Genomic DNA, 22327 nt, shown 5'->3' on the forward strand with positions numbered 1-22327 from the left:
TCTTCTACATTAGTGACGTAGCAAATCTTTCCACTGCCCTAAAATTCTAGCTTCAACAGGTGCTTCCATCACCAGTACCATTCAAATAGTTAAAAAATCCAAAACAGAATAAAAATCCAAAACAGTAACAAGTAAGTTAACCACACCAACGACTGTTCTTTGGCTTAAAAAAAACAACTATACCCAACTACTCTGTGCTTCCTGTGCAGCTAAAAACTCCACGAAAAACTGTCCAAGGCTCGATCCAGGTAGAGAAATTCAAACAATTCACTGCTTTACGATCACTCCTAAACCAATCAAGGTAAACTTGCTACGAAACCTATCCTAGCTTTAGCATTCGTTTACATGTAATATTTGTGCCTTTTTTTACCATTAACTATACCAGCAACTATGCTTTCACCAAACCATAGTTTTTTGCCTCGTAAATCAATTTTATGGTCTGGAATAAACCCCAAAGAGGTCGCATTTTCATTGCAAAAATCTGATTTCCCAAAAATTTAGAGGTGTGTCGAGACCAATTCAATGATTTCTCTGCTCTATGATATGAACAATTAATAACCATTCCTATAGATTCAGGCACTATATCTAACACAGAATAGGCAGAGCTATTCCCTTTCCTTTTTATGCAATTATTAGAAAAATAACTGCAAAAACACAACTCTTGCACCACAAGACCAAAAAAAATAGTGTATTCTTTGGACTAGGTTGTAATATATGAATCTAATGCTGATCACAAAAACAATAGCTGTTCTGATTTTGCATTATTCTGCTCTGATATATATTTCAAAGGAAATGAGCTAGAGCTATTGCAAAACTATCCACATGAAATCCTTTAATGAATATAACTAGAAACTGAAGTGCTAACCCGTTCATTTTGTCAAAGCCTTTGAATTTTCCTATGCTGTCTACCTTGCAATCAAAGCTGTGTTCTATTAAACTTTACAAGTAATGTTGCCACACTTATAGAATCCCATATTTCTGCAAAGATACTACAATACAGGGAGCAAATTGCAACACTTAAAAACGCGAGGGAAAGTGAGTCTTTGATAGATGTTTTTACTGCGTAACTTTAAATTAACTTTAATCCAACTCCTTCAGATTGAACCTTCTCAACTTGTTTATGGACAAGATACAAGACTATATAACATCAGACTTTTCAAAACCTATGTATCAACCTGAATTAACTATAGCTATAGTTCCTCTCTGAATTTAGAATTCCTCGCAAGTAAAATCGTCTCATTACATTTACTACACAATGCAAAACTTTATGTAAATAGACCAGTATTTTTCTTTCTTAGGACCTATGCCTTCTTATAAATCAAAAAATAAAAAAACCTTATAGGAGAGTGAACTTAGCATGATATAAGCTGATAACAAACAGAGATTGGCCATCACTTTCATCATGTAATTTACATCCCATTAACTCTCACTGTAAAGATCATTTACCAAGATCTGCAGACCACTTTTATTTACTTCAACACATAAAGTTTTCTCTAGAACAATTTACTTGTGGTATACTAGGTACAAAATTCCATGCCTCGGCCTAATCACATTAATTTTAATATCTGCAGCTTTCTTTAGTTATGGCTTTGAGCTTTGAAGATCAGTTGGCATCAACATGCCAACACTTTGTGGAAATTTACTCTATGCCACGTTCAAGAAATGGAATTACAGTTGGAGTAGAATACTACTTCTAAGACTCAAAACACAACCATATAAAAGCCGCCGAAGCAATACCATGCAATGCTGATGACATCAGATATATTGCAGACTATGCTTTCATTCAGAAATACTCAACATTGTTTGACCTTGGTACAGTATTTCAATGGAAAAGACCCAATAAATTCAAGGGTTGGCTCACAAATATTCTCAGTCAAAGACCAAAATTCATTCACCCATTCTACCGTTCAACAAATAATCTGTTCATTCCACGAAATCTTCATCAACAAATTGGTAAATTGACTGTCTTACCAAATACATTCAATAACCATTACAATATCTTAATCACTTAACTAAAACCAATGAAACTCATCTCTTCTTCTTTATGCAGGAAATCATCCTTCATGGTTCTTGGAAATTGTAGACGCAGCCAATCAAGACGACATGAAATTGGTGAGATGCTCTCCATGCTATTTTACTCAATCTCCAAACTTTACAATTCACATAAAACACTCACTTATAGGTGATGTCACGTGGCTTCAAACAATATATATCTATGCCACCAGAGACAATTGCTATAATTAACAGCGGTGATCGACTCTGGTACGTCAAAATAGAAGATGGCAAATTAACAGAAGGTTGGGATAAAATTGTCCATGCACATAGCATTGAAGACAATTTTATCCTACTCTTTGGCTATGTTGGACACTTGCAATTCGATCTTTTCATATTCAATGCTGAAGGATGTGAGGTCAAGTATCAATGGTCTTCTGCTTTACCAATTCATCAACTCAATGCTCCCATTGGATGGGATGCCGAAATAGCCATGCATAACTCCAACGACTGTAAGACTTGCTACATGAAATTGACTATAGCCAATATTCATTCTTCAATTTATAGCTCCGCTGAATCATTACTGATATTTTACACCTGTCAATGCAGCTGTGATACTAACTACTAATTCACCACGCTTGTTCCGAGCCTCAGGCTACTTTGGGAGATGTGCTATACTATTAACATACACAGATTTGCAAAGATTGGTAAGACACTTTATTATATGACATCCGTTTCTATGTCCATTAGTCTTCAATTCCTTATTTAACCCTTTGCCATTCTCAGAGCCTACCTCAACACTTCAGAGCATTATGCGATCAGCATAACCAAAGAGAATTTATACTAATTTCAGGATCAAGGAGATGGACCATCGAATATGCTAACGGATTCTTCACAGGAGTCGGGTGGAAATCATTTGTTCATGCACACAATCTATCAACCTACCACACCTTAGTAATCAATCCTAATGTACATATGGAATTAAATACCATGGTGTTTCATCCAGACAACTACGAACGGATCTACTCCTGGTATTGAACTTCTACCTAATGTATGCATGTAACTGTCGTCATGTTCCAATCCTCAAGACAACGGTACCACTTCGAAATTTTTTAATGAGCACGTGATTCGTGCGGAGCACGAACCACGACACTAGTTTTGAAAAAAAGAAACAGAAATGCTACATAGTACATGCCCAAAGGCAGAGGACTTTTTCTTCTGCGTTAGAGAGAGAGAGAGAGATAACGAGAGAAAGTGAGAGAGAAAAGGCTGGAGATTGAAAATTCTAACTTGGTAGGCAACTCTTCTTTGTATTTTCGTGGGTGTTGATCAAATTATCCAATTTGTTCATGAATTGAGTTATATTTGGTTTTTAAAATCAGTTGGGTTCAACTAATTAGGACTTTTCTTTATTGGAACTGTTAAATTGTGATTAGAAATAAAAGAATTAAACGTTAGAACTTAGATTTGGTAATTAGGTTGCTATTATTTGAGTTCCTGCTGGAATTTTATTATGAGAAATTGTGAATAGTGGGTGCTTAAAGTGCCTTAATTAAGTGGTAAATGCTGGACATTGCTCGTATGCGCTGAAATTATAGCATATAAGTTGCTGAAACTGAAGATAGGTGCAAGAAATATGGATTAGAGGTGCTGAATCTGTTAATTGGTTGCTGAAAACTGCTGTTTGGATGCCGAAATAGCCTCTGTAATTGCTGGAAATCACCTCTAAGTGCAGGAATTAGGTGTAACCCGCTGAAAAGGGGTTGTATTAGCTAAAAATGTGTATTATAGTGCAGGAAATTGGTGGTTAGGTGCTAAAAACTGATCTTGTTTGCTTAAAATATGTCCGTGAGAGTTGGGATATGAGTTCTCATTTTTGGAACCTGAAAATCAATTGTTCTACTTGATTGGAATTGGTGTTTTAATTGTTATACTTAGTTGAGGGAAGAGAATATAGCTAGCGTTTGCAATTGTTCATTTCTTTTTAAAGTATTTCCTTACTGATACTCATATGAGGGGATTGATGTGCCCCATGCAGGCGACAATGAGTACCGTGACTCCATGTAGGGAGTGACTTTGTTGGTATCTTTTTGTTGAAAATAGAGGTGAGTGTTCGATTCATGAATGTTCTTCAATTGGATTGAACTTGTGATATTACACCGTGACTTTGTGTCGATGGGCAAGGGCCAATGGCTGGACTTAGTGTCGATTCTTTGGCTTTATGCCAAGTTAAAAAGACTTCATGTCGGATTAATGACTTCGTGTCGAACTAATGACCTCGTGTCGTTTAATTACTTATGCTTAATTATTGGTGATGCAGGATTTATTGCTTCCATTGAATAACATTCATGTCTCACATACACTCCTGAAACTCGTTCTGGTTCCAATATTGCAAGTATAGGGGTCAGTGTTCAATACATGTCACATTTTAGGAATTGTACTCGCTCGGGACGTACGAGGTTGAGGCTTGTGAGAGTTTTGTCTCGTGGCCCGTAGTTGATGTTTGTTTGTTTTAGTTGTGGACAATAGTTGGATATGTATGATTTATTTCTTTTCAGACTTTCGCTGTTGATTTTAAATGACAGTTGTTTTTTAGATATATTTAAGAATGACTATTTAACCTCGTTTGGTGGTATCTTTTGATATTGTTAGTAGTTGTTGTTGGTTGGTTGTCGCGTGTTGTGTTTGGACAGGCTGCCGAGGTGCTGTTCCGGGACGGAGCGTGACATTTACTCTTAATTGATAAGATAACTGGAGCAAATTAACATTGTTCGATCGATCTGGGTTTGAGAAGTGATCGATCTGGGCTATTTTGATTTTAAATGTGAAATTATCGGCAATTCTCATAGAATGCAACAAAACCTAATTGGTTTCAACCAAAACCCAATTCAATTTCTGTGGTTGAGGCACTGAATTAGATAGGAGGGCTGAAAACACCACGGGGAAGCGATATTGTGGGAACTTGGTGAGGACCACGAAGCACAGCGGCGGCAACGATGGGGAGGAGCTATCTGTCCCGTATTTTGATTTTGGTTTTGAGTTTTAATTGCTCAAGTTGGTGGACGAATAGACACAGAAGGAAGAAGCATTAATGTTGATTTTTATTCCAATTAATTAAACTCGAATAGATTGCAACGTCATTTTTTAGGCTCCTTTTGTCTAGCAATAAATTATTTTCGTGTAATATATTTTACTTATTTTCCTACGTTTGTTGGACGAAGTAGGAGCAAAAGAAGTGGTTGATTTTAGAGACTCAATGCGAACAAAGTCAAAATACTTTTATTGATATCGGTGCTATTCCGTGTGATAGTGGTGGGTTTTAGAGAGAGAGTGAGTGTGTGTGTGTGTTTGTTTCAGCGTTAATTCAAAGCACTGGATTATCGAGAAATGTCTACGTTATCAGTGGGACATGTGGTTTGGGGTTTGATTTGTTATCAGTGGGGTACCAATGTTGGCAAGTGGCAAGGCGTTTTACTGGTATAGGTTTAAGCACAAGAATGGCAGTACGTATAGTTGTAGTCTTAATTTTGTAGATATTTTAGTTTGAATTTATATAATAAAAAAATCAAAATCAAAATGTAACCCTAGTCCATAATAAAAAGAAGAAGAAGAAGACATGTCTTGAGAGAAACTTTTTAGTATACCGGGGATACCAACACCCTTGGTATTCCCTCCGGTCCGTTTTCATTTTTTCGGCTATTTTTCGATCACATTTGGATGATCGATTTCGTTCATTTTGTAGAGTTCAACGAGAACTATAATCATACCAAAATTCGTGTTCATTGGATTTTTGTAGAAACATGATCGGTACACATGAAAATTGAAAAAAACCAAAATTGGGTTTCAAAATTGAAAAAAACCACTTGGTCATATTTCGGGTTTCTCTTCCTCCCGTAATGAGCTATTGATCACTTTCTGTATGTCTCATCCCAATCCCAGCAGCAGCAGCAGCACCAACACCACCACCAACATTAACAACAAGCGCTCGGCTTCCGCTCATTTCCCGGCGATGAAAAAGGCCAAGTCCCAAGCCGTCGCTTCTTCTCTCGACAACAAGAACGGCCTCCACCACCACCAACAACCCCCTCACCACCACATCCACTTCGACACCGATCTCGATTCTTCGATCGAACAAGATTCCAATATCGCCGCCTCCAGCGCCGTCACGGCCAATTTGTCTCGAAAGAAGGCCACACCTCCCCAACCCGCCAAGAAGCTCGTCATTAAGCTCCTCAAAGGTTCGCTCATTTCCTTTCTTCTGTAAACATACGTCCCCTCAATTTCAAAGCCTCCGTTTAGAAAGATTTGGGTCTCAGATAAAATAGGTTACTAGTAGAATATGTAAGTGGTTGAGCTTTAGGTGACTTGTGTGGAAATGTAGTGAAAGATGGATTGGATTAGAGGTGAAAACAAAAGGTTGTATTTTAATTGGAATATCCTTTATTCTGAATCCATCACCCTAAGAATTGCTAAAGTTAGCAATGCGTGCTTAAAAAAGTGCTCACATTGTAATAATCAAAGTTAGTAACCTCCTAACCAATAATCAAATTTGGGCATTTGAATAATCAAAAGTAACAATGTGGGACTTCACATTGCTAACTTTAGCAACCCTCTAAATGAATAATCAAAAGCTGACGTGGCAAGTTTTGATTATTCACTTTTGATTATTACATTGTGGATGCTCTAACGGCCCCAAAACTGAATATTGAAATCATTATCTAAGCTTTGAGCCTAGCTCATTGACTAATAATAAATGTTAACGCCATACGTTTGCAATCTGCATCTGTCAGCCTTATGGATTGGTTTGCATCTGTTTAGTGTTTGTTTGAGTGTTGTTCACTTCGATATAGGGTTTGCTTGATCTGGATAATACTGTTTTTGAATTTTTGATTGTTTAACATGAGCTAAATTAGACAATGTTGTTGTACATTTGAAGTGAATTCATTGGTCATCTGGACATCCATTACACAAGTTTATTGTCCCCCCTATTCAATATACTGACTAATGCTTGTGATTGCTTTAATTTTTTTATTGGGTATTGATAAATCGATAAGGCTTTGATTGATTTCCCGTTTTTACCCCTCCCGTTCTCATCTATTCTGTTGACATTGGCTTTTGCGGTTTAATGCTGAGTAAAGATTCATCTTTTACTAGCCATTTCATCCGTTAGTTGTTTGCTTTAGTGTGGTTCACTTGGATATAGAGTCTGCATGATCTATGTTAGAATATAGTCAGGCTTCTGTTAGTCCCACATTGGTTAGTTGAGTCGTTGTAATTCTCACAATATAAATAAGGACTGTGTGTGGTAGGGTTAATAATTAATTATTCTATACACTTTCTCCATTATTCCTAACTACATGGTATATCCTAAAACTAACCCTAACCACTACAGCCGCCAATCCTAATGCCACCCATCACCTTCTGCCATCCAACCCTAAATCTCCAACACCTGCCGCCACCTCACACCACTGAAAACCCTAAATCGAAACCTTCACACTACTCGAAACCCTAAGTCGCCACTCACCCACCACCTGTCGCCACCCTAGCCTACCCTACGATCCTATAAACCCACAATACAGTTTGAAACCCTACTATAGTTCGAAATACCCACAATACAGGTTGAAAAAACTCCTCAATCAGGTTCGAAATGACCTGGTATTCATTGAAAACCCTAAAACGATCCTCCAAACTCTGTACCCGGTTTATTTCGGCCTCCAAACCCCTCGGAAATCAAGACCCAGCCCCTAAAACCCCTCGACAATGCTCGGAAACCTCTTGTTGGCCTTCGTCTGCCTCTGGCAGCCATCACCGGACCTTCTACAGTCCTCGTCAGACTCTCTTCAGTGGTCGCTGCAATCAATCAGCAAAGTTTTGCATTTATTTTGGGTATGTCGAAGTTGTTTCTTTGTTTTTCGGAATTCTCAAAGGTAATACATGAATGCTTTGGAGTTTGAAGGCTGCTTGTCAGTTATTCTTTTCGCTCAACTTGGATTTCAACCTTTGCTCAGTCACATATTCCGGTTTATGTTAATGGTGGATTACTTGGTTACCCTGTTTTGCTGTCTGAGTTTGGTTTAGAGGTCCTCTTCGTCTATTGATGGCCCTGGTGGTTGATTATTAATGCACTACTCGGTGGTTTATTATTGGTTGTTGATTAGTTGGTAGTCACAGCGGTTTGACGGTTGGTTGTTTGGATTCCATGCAATGGGATCTACTTCTGCATCTAGTTCGTAGTTGGTTGTTAGTTTGGTGTTTGCCACTGTTTAGTTATTTATTGGTCGGTAGGTTGTGGAATATTGGTTGGCTGATCTGATGGTTGCCTCTCATTGCACGGTGATATGTTTGCAATGAAATCTGATTCTGCTTCCACTATCTCTGGTGGTTTTGGTTCTTCATTCAACTGTGGCCCTGGTCGTGGCCGTGGCCGTGATTCTTGGTACCGTGGTCGGTTTTTTGACCATGTTTTTTGGTGGTCGTGATTTTGGTCATGGTGGTTATGGATTAGTCGTTGGGATCGCATGTGAGGGGGAGGTGGCCACAGTCGAGGCCATGGTTCCAGATTGTGTACTAATTGTGGGGGAAAACGTCATACAATGGAGTATTGTTATGCTCTTCATGGTCGGCCTTCTACTCACCAGGACTCACTATACTGATGCCATGGTGACTATTTCTGCGGAGGAGTACCAACGCCTTGTGTCACTTCAGATAGGTTCTTCTATTGCTACGCTAACTCAGGTTCTTCCATTGCGTGTATTGCATCTTCCTTTCTTCTATTCTTTAGGTTATTGATTCTGGTGCATCTAATCGCAGGACATGACTAGTACTTCTACTATTCTCTTTGGCCATCGGTCTATTGATAAACCATCTGTGTTACCTTAACTGATGGCTCTTCCACTGATATTACCGGTTTAGGTTCTGTTCATGTCACTTCTTCGCCAACTTTGGATTCGGTATTGCATGTTTCTCGTTTTCTATTAAACCTTATGTCTGTTAGTAAACTTACCAAATCTTTAAATTGCTCAGTCATATTCTTCCCTGATGGTTGTGTGTTTTGTTTCAAGATCTCAAGACGGGGAGGAAAATAGGTGGTGGTTCTGAATCTGGTGTCTTGTATTGCTTTACCGACAATGTTCACACTAGCTCTGTTGCCCTTCAGTCTTCGGTGTCACCCTTATCAACATCATTGTTGTCTTGGTCATCCATCATTTCAGAACCTTAAACGGCTAGTACCTTCATGTAGCCATGTTGATGTTCTGCCGTATGAAGTCTGTGAGTTTAGTAAATATCATAGAGTGTCTGTTTATCCGAGGGTTGAGAGTCGTGTGTCCCATCCTTTTCCCTTAGTTCATTATGATATTTGGGGTCCGATGTGTGTTCCTAATGTTTGTGGCTTTCAGTATTATGTTATCTTTGTCGATGATTACTCTCGTGTCACGTATCTTTATCTCATGAATGAACGGTCAAAGTTGTCTTCTATTTTTAAGTCATTTCATATGGAAATCAAAACTCAATTTGATACTTGCATTGGTATATTTCTTTCTAGCAAATGCATGTGAATATTTTCATAATGCTCTTTCTAAGTTTTTTGATGATCATGGTACAATTCACCAATCTTCTTGCGCTCAGACTCCATAATAAAATGGAGTTGTTGAGCGCAAGATTAGGCATTTATCAGAGGTTATGCATGCAATGTTAATTCAAATGCAAGTTCTTAAGTCTTACTGGAGTTATGCTATTCTTATAGCATGTTACTTGATCAATTGTATGCCATCTAGCGTCCTAGGTGGTCAGATACCCCATACCCATACGGTTTTATTTTCTGGTCGCCCTCTCCAATCATTACCCCTTAGGTGTTCGGGTGCACTGTTATATGTTCATGCTCTGGATCCTGATTGAGACAAACTTGATCTACGATTCGATGTATTTTCCTGGCGTACTCGTGCACTCAGAAAGGGTGTAAGTGTTACTCACCATCTCTACATCCTCATTTTGTTTGTGCTGATGTCACGTTTAATGAGCCACTACCTTTTTACTTGGGTCACTGTACTCTAGTTGACCTTCCTGAGACTGAGTCTATATTTCCTGTTTATGTACCATCTGGTTCTCTAGTGAAACGTATCTCTAGTGAAACGTATGTTCGTTGGCAACAAGTATTAACAGCCCCACAAGTATCAGCCACCACGCCTCCTCCGTCCCAAGATCCGGCTCCACCCCCACCTCCAACCTCCACAATCACCTGGTCTTCTGTTGTTCTCCTTAAAGGTACTCGTATCTGTACTACCCATCCCATTTCTCACTACGTCTCCTATGATTATTCATCTACTACTCTTCGAGTTTTCACTTCGTCAGTTTCCTCTATGTATGTACCTAACACTGTACAAGAGGCCCTTTCTTTGTCCGAGTGGCGGACAGCAATGGAGGCTAAGATGTATGCTCTCCATAAAAATGGAACTTGGGAGTTGGTTCCTCTTCCGCTAGGAAAGTCTACTGTTGGTTGTCGGTGAGTCTTTACGGTCAAATATCATCATGATGGGTCTGTTGAGCATCACAAAGCTCGTCTGGTTGCTAAGGGATATACTCAGACTTATGTATTGATTATGTTGAGACTTTTTCTCCAATTGCCAAGTTTGGTTCTCTTCTTATCTCCCTTGTGGCCAAAATCTTGGTTGGGTTTTATTACAGTTGGATGTTAAAAATGCCTTTTTTCATGGGGTTTCTAGGAGGAAGTTTATATGGAGCAACCATATGGGTTTGTTGCTTAGGGGGAGGGTAATCACGTATGTCGTCTTTGCAAAGCACTATATGGTCTTAAGCAGTCCCCTCGAGCTTGGTTTGGGAATTTTAGTGATGCTATTTTGCGATTTGGGATGCATCGTTGTCAATCTGATCACTCTGTATTTCATCTCACATTTGAACGAGGGAAAATATTGTTGATTGTTTATGTGGATGTGATATTATCATTACAGGAGATGATCAGAAAGGGATTGAGGAGTTGAAAGATTTTCTAAAGTGTCAATTTCATACCAAGAACTTGGGGAAACTGTGATACTTTCTGGGTATAAAGGTGGCGCGGTCCAAAGATGGTATTAACTTATCTCAACGAAAGTATGTGTTGAATATTCTAAAGGAGATTGGTTTGTTGGGAACTAAGCCTGTTGAAACCCCATGGATTCCAATGTCAAGCTTTGTGTTGACCAGGGGTAGTTACTTTCTAACCTTGATCAATATCGTCTCTTGGTTGGTAAGTTAAACTATCTTATCATAACTCATCTTGATATCTCATTTGCAGTTAGTATTGTGAGTTAGTTTATGTCTGCTCCTCATTGTCTACATTGGGAAGCTATTATTAGAATTGTGAAGTATCTTTAAGACTCATCCAGGACCATCTGATCGGAGATCCACTACTGGATATTGTGTCTTCCTTGGAGGAAATCTAGTAAGAAGCATACAGAAGTTGCACGGTCTAGTGCAAAAGCCGAATATAGAGCCATGGCTCACACGACATGTGAACTTGTATGGGTGCCTTCGTTTCTTGAGGAGATAGGATTCGGGGTGCAATTGCCTATGAATTTGTATTGTAATAATCAAGCAGCAATCCACATTGCATCAAATACAATGTTTCATGAGAGAAATAAGCACATTGAAGTTGATTGTCACCTTGTGCGAGAAAAGTTAGTTGATGGTGTGATTGCTACTCCTTTTGTGTCTATAGGTGCTCAATTGGCAGATATATTTACGGGTTAATTAACACCTTATACACATTCTCCATTATTCCTAACAACAATCTGGATAGTAGTAGCTTGTTAGCTTTTGATGCTAAATCTGAGTATATTAGCTGGTGGTAATCTCAACATTTAGAGCATGAATTTAATGTGGTTATTATTTACTTGATTACACTGATATTTTCTGTTGCTTTAATTTGTTTTGTTTATCGTGTATTGTTAAATACATATAGCTTCTTGGCTGTATAATTCTTTTAGCCTCTTAGGGTTTTGTTAAACTGAAGAGGTCAAGGAAGCCTGTATAATGCCTTGTGTCAAGTGCGTGCTTTGCCCCTGGAGCATACTAAGAGAATACAACGTGCACCAAATTTTTTGCTTCGCTTAGCGAAGGACCTATGCTTCAGGATGCTTATGTTGGACATCATCAAATAATATGAAGTAGCACTTTGGTATTTTGAGTCTGTATTCTAATAGGGAAGAGTTTTACAGAAAGCTTATGATAATAGTGCACATCTATTAAGACGGCTATGTGGATAAGTTTGTTATGTGTCGGAGTTATCGGTCTGATGCAGAATGGGCTGAACTTAAGAATAATGCTTTGGAAAGCAATTTTTTCCCATGGACTTGCTTCTATTACCTAATTAGGGCATCTCCAATCCACCTCTATTCCTCCAAAATAGAGGATGGATGTGACACATTGAGGGCAGATTTTGTAATTTATTCCCTTTTTTCTTCATTTTTTTGTGCTTTTTGGGAGAATCTTTGAGGGACCCATTGTCCTTTTTCGATTATGGTCCTCCAAAAGTAAATTTGGGAGGACAAAATCCCTCTCCAAAAGTAAATTTGGAGGACAAAATCCCTCCAAACTCTAAAAAGGACGATATGTCCCTCAGGCCCTGTTTGTTTTGGGATTTTGGATTTGGATTTATAGGTAATAAGTGTAGAGAGAAATAGAGTAATAATTGGAAATAGGGGTAATGATTGGAGAGAGATAGAGAGAAAAATGAGAGTAATGATTGGAGCAGTGTTTTAAATGGCGAAAGGCGCACCGAGGCCCAACAGTCCCCTGGGGCTTTAGTGCAAGGCGCGGCGCGCGCTTTATTGTCGCAAAGCGCAAAAAAAAAAAATTCCTTCGTAATGAGGCAAATTTTATTAGAACAAGTTGTCAACACAAACACACTTGTAAAACTTTCAAATGTCATAAAACATAACATGTCAATGGTTAAACGAAAGTACCAAACACGAAACATAACATATCATCCATGAAAAGCTAACATAATAATGTTTGGCCTTAGAGACATAACAAAAGGATTAAAGGCAATAAAATCTAGAGTCATGCATAGACATTAATCATCATTCTCAGAACCAAGAACTTCATCTTCAATTTCATCATCATCATCTGATGATTCTGATTTATATCCTTCCACATCTTCCTCCTCCTCATCATCCGTCTCCCATTCTCCCTCTTTGATCACCTCATCTATAAGAGATGTCTTTCCTCTTGAAGCCTTAGCCTTTAGAGTTGGTTTTGCCATTTTCGCGATAGGTGTTGAGTCTGTTGACTTTGAACTTGATGCTCTGGTTGTTTTCCTTGGTTCTTCGGCTCCAGAAGCTAAAGCAACATCATCCCAATTCAAATCATCACCCTCAAACACAGCTTCTTCCTCCATCTTCCCAACCAACCATTCATTGCTCTCATCAATATCTTTCAAGGATATAGGATCAATGCGATCACGTTTGAGGTATCGACGTTTCAATGCTCTATTGTACTTAACAAATACCAAATCATTGAGACGCTTTTGAGCTAGTCTATTCCTTTTTTTTGTGTGAATCTGCATTAACAATTAATTATACAAGGGATTTAAATTCATGATCATACATAACTAAAGGAAGTCAATGAATGAACTTGATTATCATATACTCACATGCTCAAAGACACTCCAATTACGCTCACATCCCGAGGAACTACAAGTAAGGCTAAGAATTTTTGCAAGTCGGGAGTGTCATGACCAAATGAGGCCCACCAGTTAGCTGCACACCATAGAATATTGATATTGGAAAACATTCTTAAAGTGCAACTCTTAGGACTTAAATTAGTTACTAGATTAAGGTTAACATGGTGATACCTGGTTCCCTTGTATTTCTTTGCCTTATTGCCATTGGGTTACCGAAGAGTCCTTAAGCTCCCTCATACTTCATCAAGTCGGCACAAATAAGGTCTTGTGTATCATTATTGGGAATCAACTTTGTGATACATCTGTATAGGCCTTCAATGACTTCTGGAACTTTGCAAGCCTCTGGATTTTTGTAAAAAAATTCAGGATTTAAGTAAAAACTAGCTGCATGCAAAGGCCGATGCAATTGGGATTCCCACCTCTTGTCGATTATCTTATAGACCTCATCATACATCTCCTTATTTTGATTGAAGGAATTTGCAATAGTTTCTTTAGCCCGATCCATAGCCTCATAAATGTATCCCATTGGAGGCTTGACTTCTCCATCAACCAATCTAAGTACCTTAACAAGTGGGGAAGCGAACTTGAGGGCAAGGAGCACATTCCTCCAAAATGAGGCCATCAACATGACTTTTTCTACATATTTTCCTCCTTGCTCTTTTGCCCATTTGCTATTGGTCCACTTCTCTGAAGTAAACATCTTCCTTAAGTGTCCCTTTTGTTCATAAACCCTTTGCAAAGTCAAAAAAGCGGTTGCAAACCGAGTTTTTGCCGGCTTAACGAGCTCCTTCCTCTGGGTGAATTGCCTCATCATATTTAACAAAGAAGGTCGATTATAAATATAACCATGAATCATTATTGCCCTTTCCCAAGTTGTCTTCAAATTTGGTAACTTAAAAATGTCTTCTAACATCAAGTCCAAGCAATGGGCAGCACACGGAGACCAAAACAAGTGAGGTCGTTTTGCCTCCAACAACTTCCCTGGTAATTGTTATAAATAAGTGGTGTTAGAAGTTAGAACTAGAAGCCTAGAATAATAAGTGATTTTTAATTGTTCATAACTTCAAGTAACACAACCAAATAGCAAATTAAAATTCTCACCTGCCGCCACATTTGCCGCAGCACTATCCGTAACAACTTGAACCACGTTTGTTTCTCCAATATGCTCCACCCACCCATCAAGCAATTCATATATCATTTTTGCATCCTTTACAATTCCAGATGCATCCATAGATTTCATAAACATGGTCCCCCTCGGAGAATTCACCAAAAGATTCATCAATGTTCTATTTTTCCTATCAGTCCACCCATCGCTCATTAGCGTACACCCATATTGTTCTTGGTCTTTTTTGTGCTCCTCCATCAACTTGTTAACATGTTCTACCTCTTTTTTTAGAAGAAGGACTCGCACTTGATGATAAGTTGGTGGGGGCAAACCCGGACCGTATTGCCCAATAGCCTCTATCATTGGCGCAAAACTATCATTGTTCACAACATTTAGAGGTATCCCACAATCATATATCCACCTTGCAATAGCCTGATGAGCCCGGTCTTTCAATATTTTCTTATATGGTTCATTCTCATCAATTTTTGGTTGTTTGCCCTTGGCTTTTCTATTTTCCACCACCACCTCTGGTTCAGGAGTGTAGTAAGTGTCGAGAGGCCCTATGTTTCTTGGTTTCTTAGGCTTAGAATGAATAGATGCGGAGGTTGTGCTTCCGTGAGTAGAAGATTTCTTAGAACGGGGATTGGATTCAATAATATCATCATCCAGGTCCAAGTCATAATCATCATCATTCATTGCATCATCAATATCTGGTATAGACTTAATTTGACTCTTTGTTTCATCCCTTTTACGTATAAACTCTCTCATCTCCTCTCTAACCTCGGGTGGGCATCGGCGACATGCCGCCGTATTCCTTTTAGCTCCTCCAACAAGGTGTTGCTTGATTCTTGACACACCCTCATTTTTCACTTCGTTACAAAATATACATTTCAACTTGGTATTATTGTGTGGCTCAACCTTTTCGCAATACTTCCAACCAGGGTCCTTTTTTACTAGAATTTTCAGATGTCATGTACAATTAACAAGTACAAATAATACCATAAACACATATAGCTGCTGGAAAAAAACAAAAACAAAAAATCTAACAGCAGAACAGCCTAGGAGGTAATTAATGAGAAAACAGAAGGACTCAAATGGGGAGAGACTGAGAGAGAGAGGGGTAATGAACGTGAACAATGTATTGATGGGCATAGTACTGTGTGTGCACACAAATGGACCAGTACTGCTCTTATTAAATTTTCTAATCTGTTATACTCCGTCTTTCAATTCTCCGAATGTAATTAAACAGAAAAAAAATGTATGGTAAGAGAAATAAATGCGACGGAATTAATTTATTTCATGGTACAAGTAAAAGAAGTATGGACAGAATGAAGGGGATGAAGACAGTTTACTAGAGAGAGAGAGAGAGAGAGAGAGAGAGAGAGGGAGAAAATTGGGAATGCGGCTCTTTTTTTTGCATGCCAAACACGTCTTTATCCTTTTGAGTTTGGAACTCACTTGGTCCTCCAAGAAAAAAAATTGCCCAGGAGGTAAAAAAAAATTAAAAAAGAAAAAAAAGAAAAAGAAACAGGCGTTTAAAGAGAAAGAAAAAAGAAGAAGAAAAAGAAGAAAGAAGAAGAAGAAGAACAACGAAAAAGAAGAACCAGTAACACTGTAACAGTACCGGAGGAGGAGGAGGAGGAGGAGGAGGAGGAGGTTACCTCGTCGCTGAAGAGTGAAACTGATGCCTGAAGTTGCTGTCTCGATCGATCGTTGATCGCCTGTCACTGAAGCTGCTCGGCTGCTGCTGGGTATGGATCGTGTATGATCGTCAGCCGATTAGGGTTGAAATTAGACTTAAAAGCAAATATTATTCAGTGCATTGCGTGTCTTTTCTGCTGAATCTGCACCATTGGATCAATTTTTGGATCACAGACAAAAAGCGTGCGCCTCGGCGCCTCTGCGCCTTGCGCTATAGCGTGCGCCTTGGCGCCTTTTCTGCGCCTTCATGTTTTCCGCTATAGCGCCATTTTTTGAAGCGCAGAACATGCGCTGCGCTGCGCCTCGCGCTTTAGCGCGCGCTTCACGCGCTTTTCAAATCACTGGATTGGAGAAAAATAGGGTAATGATTAGAATCCAAAATCCAAAATCCTTAAACGAACAGGGTCTCAAAGATTCTCCCAAAAAGTACAAAAAGTGTAGAAAAAAGGGAATAAATTACAAAATCTCCCCTCAATGTGTCACATCCATCCTCTATTTTGGAGGAATAGAGGTGGATTGGAGATGCCCTTTAGTCCATGATAAATGGAGTGGGTTTATCAAAGAGGAAACGACAAAGGTTATTAACTTGTACCGATACATGTGGATGTGTCAATGCATCATCTTGAAAAACAAATTCATTAAAGCAAGTTAGGAAGGAAATTCTCTTGTAAGAACATTGCAATTCTAGGAACCTTATTGTTTTTCAAGGAATATTCAGTCTTACAGAAGCTTATCATTGAACTTTGGGGTGCGTAGAAATAGGGGCGGAGCCAGGATTAGGCACAAGTGGGGTCAAAATTACTCAAGAACCAAAATTCATATATGGTCTATTTTTGCTATTACGAAAAAAGAAGACTAATATGGTGATCCAAAACTAATGTACTTCATTCTATGAACGAACAATACTAAAGCCACAGGTTTTGATGGAGAGAGAGTGTTTGAGAATGTGCAAAATATAAAAAAGAAAAAGGCACATTTTTTGTTTTTATTCCCTAAACTATGCACATTTTTTCTATTTCATCCCTAAACTATCAATTTAACGATCTTATTCCCTCAACTATCATATTGTTACCTACTTGGTCCATTTGGTCGGGAAATGTCCAAATTTTGGTCGGGAAGTTCCCGACCAAAATTTGGACATTTCCCGACCAAATGGACCAAGTAGGTAACAATATGATAGTTGAGAGGATGAAATCGTTAAATTGATAATTTTGGAACAAAGTAGAAAAATGTGCATATTATAGGGAATAAAAAAAAAAAAAAAAACTCTAAAGAGCAAAGGGTACATTTTGTAATTTTATGAGGGGTTTTGAGCCAATAGTTAAGCATATGTGGGGGCAAAGCTGTAGAAAAGTAAAAAATGGGGCAAGAGTCAAGCATCTATGGGGGGGCAAAACGATAAAATATCTAGGAAAATTACATCAAACCTAAGGGAAATTTTGAGGTCAATGGGGTCAACTGACTTCAGTTGTCCCACTGTCCCTCCGCCCCTGCGTAGAAAGAACAATTGATGATTCTATAGTTCTGATTTCAGGTGTCGTGAAAATGGGATGATTTTGATGCTTGAACAGCCGAATGCACCCAAAATGCATGCCTAGGTTTCTGTAAACCAGGAATCAGTTTCGTTGAAATGTTTTTATTTTTATAGAGTTGAATTCACTTCAGAACTGGTTGTTGGCTTATTATTCAACTATAGGCAGGTACCGATTTTGCTCAGATTGTCATGTGGTGCCCACTTCTGGTCCCACACAAATGATCCTAGCCTGTAATTAATATTTAAATAAATTTTCGAGTGGCCCTGCAAAAAATTAGCTGAATTGGATAACGGTAAGTGCTTGATCCAATCTTTCAATTTTTCATTCAGATATGCTCAGAGCATGTGGTTAAGAAGACCGCAACATATCATCAGAGTAGCAATAGAGTAGAGGAAGAAGAAGATGGAACGTAGGGTTAAATAATGGGGTTGGGCTTCTTTACTAATAGAAGTGATGGGGTTTGTATTTGGGCTCCTTGGCTTCTTTATTTAATAGAATAAGTGATGGTTTTTTTTTACCAAACAATAGGATGTTAGTAGATGTTAGAGAGTTAGTAGTTACAACGGGAGCCAAGCACCTCCTCCATGAGGACTCGAACTCAAAAGTCAATACCTCTCCCTCAGAAGGGAGAGTGATGGGTTTGTTTGGGCTCATTTATTAAATTAGGCCGTATATGCACCTACTTGGTTGTGTGGAGTTCATCTATCCATTTATTATGAATTTGGTCTATGTATTGGGGTTGGATCACATTTCGTTTGAAAACATTAATGGAACAAGTCTCCGTTTTCAATTGTTTAATAAATTTTTAACATTGCCCCATGTAAAAAATAAATAACATACATTCCACATGAATGCTCCTAACTGTTGGATCTTCTACTTGTCCTCGCACTCGCGCCTTTGCTTCCGCCCGCTGGATGCAACTAAGGGACAAGCATCAATGAGAGAATTTTCTTGAAGTTCATGAGTTAGAGATTCTGAAATTCAAATTGACATCAAATGTCAAGAACAAAGTTGTTACCGAACGCACAAGCTTTTTGGCATCAAGTTAGGTCAAACTTTCAAGACCCACTCACTTTTGCGCATGAGTAAGTATCGAGGGGGCATCTGTAGGCATGTAAAATTTTAGCCTATCACAAGTCGAGACGTGTTGCAAGACCTTAACAAATAGGGCCCAATTATTGCCTCTCACATATTGCCAAGTGTCCGTACAGCTCAAGTCAAAATTACCTAATGCCATGTGTCAGAATGATGTTATCAATTTGGGCCAATCAAATTAGCCACTTGGTGATATGGAAATTATATATATCTCTTTACATATAGTTCTTACTTAAATAAGTAGAAAGAAGGATAACTATGAAACAATAATTATCTCTTTTAATTTTTTCTTAAATTCTCCATCTCACATTCTTATAAAGTGGCCTCCATCATATTTTCCCATCACACTCATGAATCACACACAAGCCTAAAAAAATTGAGAGCTTCGAAGATTAAATTGCGAAGGCCCTTTAAAATTTCTCAAGTCTGCATCGAACAAGACTCATTTGCAGATTAAAGCTTCAAAGTTATGAAGAACATTCAACTCAAATCACCATCTTCTTTGCAACAGTTGGAAAAGATTCCACCAACTGATTCATCAAGTTGTCAAGCCCTTGATTCAGTGGCCAAACTCTGAAGAGAAGAATGAGAGGAGTTATTTTCTTCGATTAGATATCACGGCAAAGATTATAATCCTATTTCAATTATACCAATAAATTTATTTTGTTCATCATGTTTTCGTCTTTATTTTCTGACTCAAAATTTGGGTGTTACAATCGCCAATGTAATATAGCCGTTGACACCACAAGACTTTGTATATGGTGTGACTTGGACACAATGATGTTGCGAATCCTTCAAAAGATAGGTAGGGTTGCAGCCGCAGTGGCCACATGAAGCACTCATCAATTGAGAAATGTTTTTCATGCAGATACATCATTTATGTTAATTATACAACTTTGTTCATTCAATTTCTGTATCGAGTGACATGGGAGATCAAACTTCACAAGTTCATTTTGAGACGAGTACTATTTTGGACTATAATTTTTAATTCACAGTTATGCTCCTGTCTGGTAAAAGAGCTAAAGCATGTCAGTTGCCTTGCATAAAATGTCAAGTTTTTGTAGAAGGAATGGTAACTGGACAGTTTTGGCAATTTTGGATCCTGCTTCAGATGTGTTGATACAAATTTTACCCAATATTGATATGTATTGCTCGATTATGGACATGTCTATGATGTAGTAGTGCTGTGTTTGAAAAGTGTCAAACATAGACATGCAGCTTCCTAGAAGTGTCACTGTGTTAGTGCTTCGTAGGATGGATAAAAATAAGTACTGCTGCTGAAAGGAAGTGGCCTGTCCCTCATTTCTCTTGGTTGAGTGAGAAGGGCAATAGGAAGGAAACTGGGAAAGGGAGGGACGTTGAAAGTTGCATCCATTATGAATAGTTTATTCTTTCTACAGATTAGAGTCATAGTTGCTGGGCACTGTGTAACTAGGACGTTACACCTCTAAAGGGGGTAGATTGTGTCAGCCTACTCGCCGGTTGAGGGGGGGGGGCAAGGTCACAATTTATAAGGAATGATTCATCCTACTTGTACAAGGCCTTTTAAAGCCGTGAGGGCGGGCCAAAGAACGTAGGGACTTCACAGTTAAGCGTACTTATCCTGGGGTAGTCCAGGGATGGGTAACCCTACTGGGAAGTCTACGGTCTTTGGGCGCCTAAAGCGGACAATATTGTACAAAGATGGATGGGATCGTCGTGGGTACGTGGCCGCACCAGCTCGGGCCCGCATAGGGCACCATGCGCGGGGCGGGGCTCTTTCTACAGATTAGAGTCATAGTTGCTTTGTATTCATATTGAATCTTGATGCCTCTTGAGCAGTGGCAATATGGTCCTGTATTTCCTGAAATATTTATCCTCAACTTAGCAAGGTTTTGTCCCTATTCCTTGAGATTGGTTAGACGATTTTTTTCCCTCCATCTGGCTATTTGTAACACTTAGCGAGATATCAATGTACCACAATTACATGTGTCATGCATGGTCTTTCATTTTTCACAGAAAGTCTGAAGTCCAAAGACGGTAGGGTTGTTCTAGAGTGAGAGTTGTAGGTGAATGACTTCATAACCTTTGTGCGCTAGAAGACTCTACTGGACTTCCGTTCAGCTACCTGATTGTTTGCTGAGATTGAACTTTTTGGTGAAATTATTTTTGTCCACCAAATGGAGCTTAATGTGTTGATGGTTTTGTTAGTATTTTTCATCCTTGCTAAATTTATGGAGATAGTGTACTATATTATTTACCTTATGTTTACTCTTTCCATCTTTGCAGCTAAACCCACTCTGCCGGCAAATTTTGAAGAAAATACATGGGCAACATTGAAATCCGCTATCAGTGCCATATTCTTGAAGCAGCCAGATCCTTGTGACTTGGAGAAGCTTTATCAGGTGGATTCTACCACTTCATTTTCCCACGTTATTTTGGATATAATCACTATGTGCAAATATGTATTGAACCATTGTATCTTTGTTAGGCTGTCAATGACCTTTGCCTGCACAAGATGGGGGGAAGTCTTTATCAACGAATTGAGAAAGAATGTGAGGCACATATATCTGGTGCACTACAATCCTTAGTTGGCCAAAGCGAAGATCTGGTTGTTTTCTTATCACTTGTTGAGAAATGCTGGCAGGACTTCTGCGACCAGATGTTGATGATTCGTGGTATTGCCTTGTATCTTGATAGAACGTATGTGAAACAAGCTCCAAGCATGCGCTCCTTGTGGGACATGGGCTTGCAGCTTTTCCGTAAACATCTTTCACTAGCTGGAGAAGTTGAGCACAAAACTGTATTTGGCCTTCTAAAAATGATTGAGAGCGAAAGGTGAAACTTGAATATTTTTATACTTCAACTTTGATAGAATTATACTTGTTTGCGCGGCCAAATTTATGCTAATATGCTTGTTATTGCAGACCCATGTAAGAAGCTTCTATTATCTCTTTGTGTAGGACTGTCCTCTCACCCAAGAATATTGGTTACCAGAAAGAAAAGATTACTCTGTTGAGCACCTATAGATGGACCTTTATTACATGGTTTCATCTGTGTTTTACAATCGATTTTTGATTGAGGATGAGGGTTATGTGTCCATGTGTCCAACATGAGTAGGCATTCCACCATCGACATTGTAATACTCCTATTAGCATGTGACGGCAAATGAACCTCATATGTTATAATGTCAGTACTTTATGGAACCTTATAATCACCATTGTACTGTTTGATGCTGCAATT

At 38.8% G+C, this 22327-nt stretch overlaps 1 protein-coding gene across 2 annotated transcripts in view; it reads left to right on the forward strand.

The window, feature by feature from the left end:
* Positions 1 to 5857: 5857 nt before the first annotated feature.
* Positions 5858 to 22327, forward strand: part of LOC131317998 (cullin-4-like) — a 54935-nt gene continuing 38465 nt past the window's right edge. Inside the window, exons 1-3 of one of the 2 annotated variants that reach the window (XM_058347757.1) lie at positions 5858 to 6230; positions 21374 to 21489; positions 21576 to 21922. In XM_058347757.1, the coding sequence (XP_058203740.1) occupies positions 5912 to 6230; positions 21374 to 21489; positions 21576 to 21922 (782 nt within the window). In that variant the 5' untranslated portion in view covers positions 5858 to 5911. Of the gene's footprint in view, positions 6231 to 19777; positions 19911 to 21373; positions 21490 to 21575; positions 21923 to 22327 lie in introns of those variants that run through there. The other variant, XM_058347758.1, reaches the window with a different exon arrangement.

The sequence above is a fragment of the Rhododendron vialii genome, chromosome 2a, assembly GCF_030253575.1.
Source record: "Rhododendron vialii isolate Sample 1 chromosome 2a, ASM3025357v1".
Lineage (NCBI taxonomy): Eukaryota > Viridiplantae > Streptophyta > Magnoliopsida > Ericales > Ericaceae > Rhododendron > Rhododendron vialii.